This window comes from Parasteatoda tepidariorum, unplaced genomic scaffold (assembly GCF_043381705.1).
Source record: "Parasteatoda tepidariorum isolate YZ-2023 unplaced genomic scaffold, CAS_Ptep_4.0 HiC_scaffold_10025, whole genome shotgun sequence".
NCBI lineage: Eukaryota > Metazoa > Arthropoda > Arachnida > Araneae > Theridiidae > Parasteatoda > Parasteatoda tepidariorum.
Genome location: NW_027261304.1, coordinates 1 through 2553, shown reverse-complemented (window position 1 = coordinate 2553; position 2553 = coordinate 1). Strand labels below are relative to the sequence as shown.

The 2553-nt window shown below is 35.3% G+C and overlaps 1 protein-coding gene across 1 annotated transcript; it reads left to right on the top strand.

Moving 5' to 3' along the window:
- Positions 1 to 598: 598 nt before the first annotated feature.
- On the top strand, positions 599 to 1916 carry LOC122273861 (galectin-8-like; the record flags this gene model as incomplete). Its single annotated transcript, XM_071188462.1, has 3 exons — positions 599 to 950; positions 1338 to 1429; positions 1518 to 1916. Coding segments are annotated over 3 exons (772 nt in total), but the record flags the coding sequence as incomplete, so codon positions are not given.
- Between the last annotated feature and the right edge of the window lie 637 nt (positions 1917 to 2553).

Sequence of the window (2553 nt, the reverse complement as noted above, 5' to 3'; positions counted from 1 at the left end):
TGGCAAAAATAGAGATTTCGATTATCTTTGGCGACATTTTCACTTATCATCTACCACAGCACATGTAATATCTTTGAGGCCGGGATAGCCTGGTTGGTAGGGCACTGGGCCCATGTTCAAACGTTCGTGGGTTCGATCCCCGTCTGCCGAAGATTCCCCGTGTAATAAGTGATGACTGATGCACGTTAAATCTGTCTAGTCGCAAAGTCCTCCATGTTCCCACAACAAATCAATACCTCTGGGGGTACTGATCCAGGGGTTTCCTTGTCTACTGGATTGGTTCAAAATTGCAAGGCTACGGAGTCGAACATTAGAGTCGTAAACCCAAATTGAGCCGACTGTTCAATGACGGTTATAAAATAAAATATAAAATATTTTTGACCAATAAATATTTCAGAGGATCTCAGTCTTGTGTCTCTTTGATTCTTGTACCTGTCGTCCTATTTTCCCATGACGTTTTCAACCATGTATATAATCACGGTGCTGAAGTTGTTAAAAATTAAAGAAGTCGATGGGAATTATATTTTTCTTGGTCTTATAAAGTGTTAAAAAAACTTCTTATGTATTGGAATTGTTTTCACATTGTCTGACTGCAAAGAAACATTGTTTGTTTTCTCTGTTTTTTTAGATTCACAATTAATCTACAGACAGGAACTGATCCCAACAATCCTCCGGACATTGCATTTCACTTTGATGTGCGCTTCTTTAACCGAACAATTGTTAGAAACACACGTACATGCAACTCTTGGCAACACGAAGAAAAACAGTCTCCATCCTTTCCTTTCAGTTCCGACTGCCGTTTCGACATGATGATACGTGTCACCAAGGACCAGTACATGGTTGCAGTGAATGGGCAACACTTCATCGAGTTTAAACACCGCTTGTGGCCCCTTTCTCGTTTTGACACTCTCTACATTGAAAGCGATATTTCTGTGCAATCGATTCGATTTGCTTGAATTTTTATGTTTAGCTTTCATATAACGCCTTGTGTAGACTTAAACAAAATAAAATTTACTTCAAAAAATGAGTTTTGAAGTTAACATTAATATTTTACATTTGATATTCTGATTGGAATTTCAGATTCACTTATAAACAAATAATCCATCCTAGCCTATTATTTTAATCTGTTGAATTATTAAATCCAATTATAAATTTTATTAAAAATTGCAATATAATTTTATAATTCATGTATTATATCAGGGATGGCATTTCGCCCAGACGGAGGTGGATAAAATGGAAGAAATCAGATGAAGAAAAAAACAAAATGGATTAATAAAAAAGTTTGGAAATATTAAAAGAAATGCTTAAATTTAAACAAATCAGGGCTCGAAAAACAGCCCGTCCGCATGTCCTCGACGGTCAAAAATTCTCCGCGGACAACGAATTTCTCGAATCCGACGTCCGCGCGGACGGCCATTTTCCCGTTAATGTTCGTAATACATTTTCAATTTTTGTAATCTTACAAGAGTCTTGNCTGACTGCAAAGAAACATTGTTTGTTTTTCTCTGTTTTTTTAGATTCACAATTAATCTACAGGCAGGAACTGATCCCAACAATCCTCCGGACATTGCATTTCACTTTGATGTGCGCTTCTTTAACCGAACAATTGTTAGAAACACACGTACATGCAACTCTTGGCAACACGAAGAAAAACAGTCTCCATCCTTTCCTTTCAGTTCCGACTGCCGTTTCGACATGATGATACGTGTCACCAAGGACCAGTACATGGTTGCAGTGAATGGGCAACACTTCATCGAGTTTAAACACCGCTTGTGGCCCCTTTCTCGTTTTGACACTCTCTACATTGAAAGCGATATTTCTGTGCAATCGATTCGATTTGCTTGAATTTTTATGTTTAGCTTTCATATAACGCCTTGTGTAGACTTAAACAAAATAAAATTTACTTCAAAAAATGAGTTTTGAAGTTAACATTAATATTTTACATTTGATATTCTGATTGGAATTTCAGATTCACTTATAAACAAATAATCCATCCTAGCCTATTATTTTAATCTGTTGAATTATTAAATCCAATTATAAATTTTATTAAAAATTGCAATATAATTTTATAATTCATGTATTATATCAGGGATGGCATTTCGCCCAGACGAAGGTGGATAAAATGGAAGAAATCAGACGAAGAAAAAAACAAAAAAGATTAATAAAAAAGTTTCGAAGAATTAAAAGAAATGCTTAAATTTAAACAAATTAAGCTTAATATTATGTTAGAAAGTTAAAAGCTTTTCACTTCTACTTTTGATTCAAAAGAAAAAAACTATTTTCATACAGAATATTAAGAATCAATCTTAAGAATGGTGTTTTTATAGTAGTGTAGTATATGTTTAGTATAAAGCTAAAACTCTATGACAATAATACAATCTCTGATTTTGTTATAGCTTCAGCCTATCTCCCGTATGAGGAGAAGGATCCATTAGCTGACATTACTAGGGCCCACTGTAGTTCAAGCTGTAGATTCATCTTCGGCTGTGATGCAAATGCTCACCACACAGTGTGGGGTAGTAGAAATTGTAACCAGCGGGGGGATGTACTTAA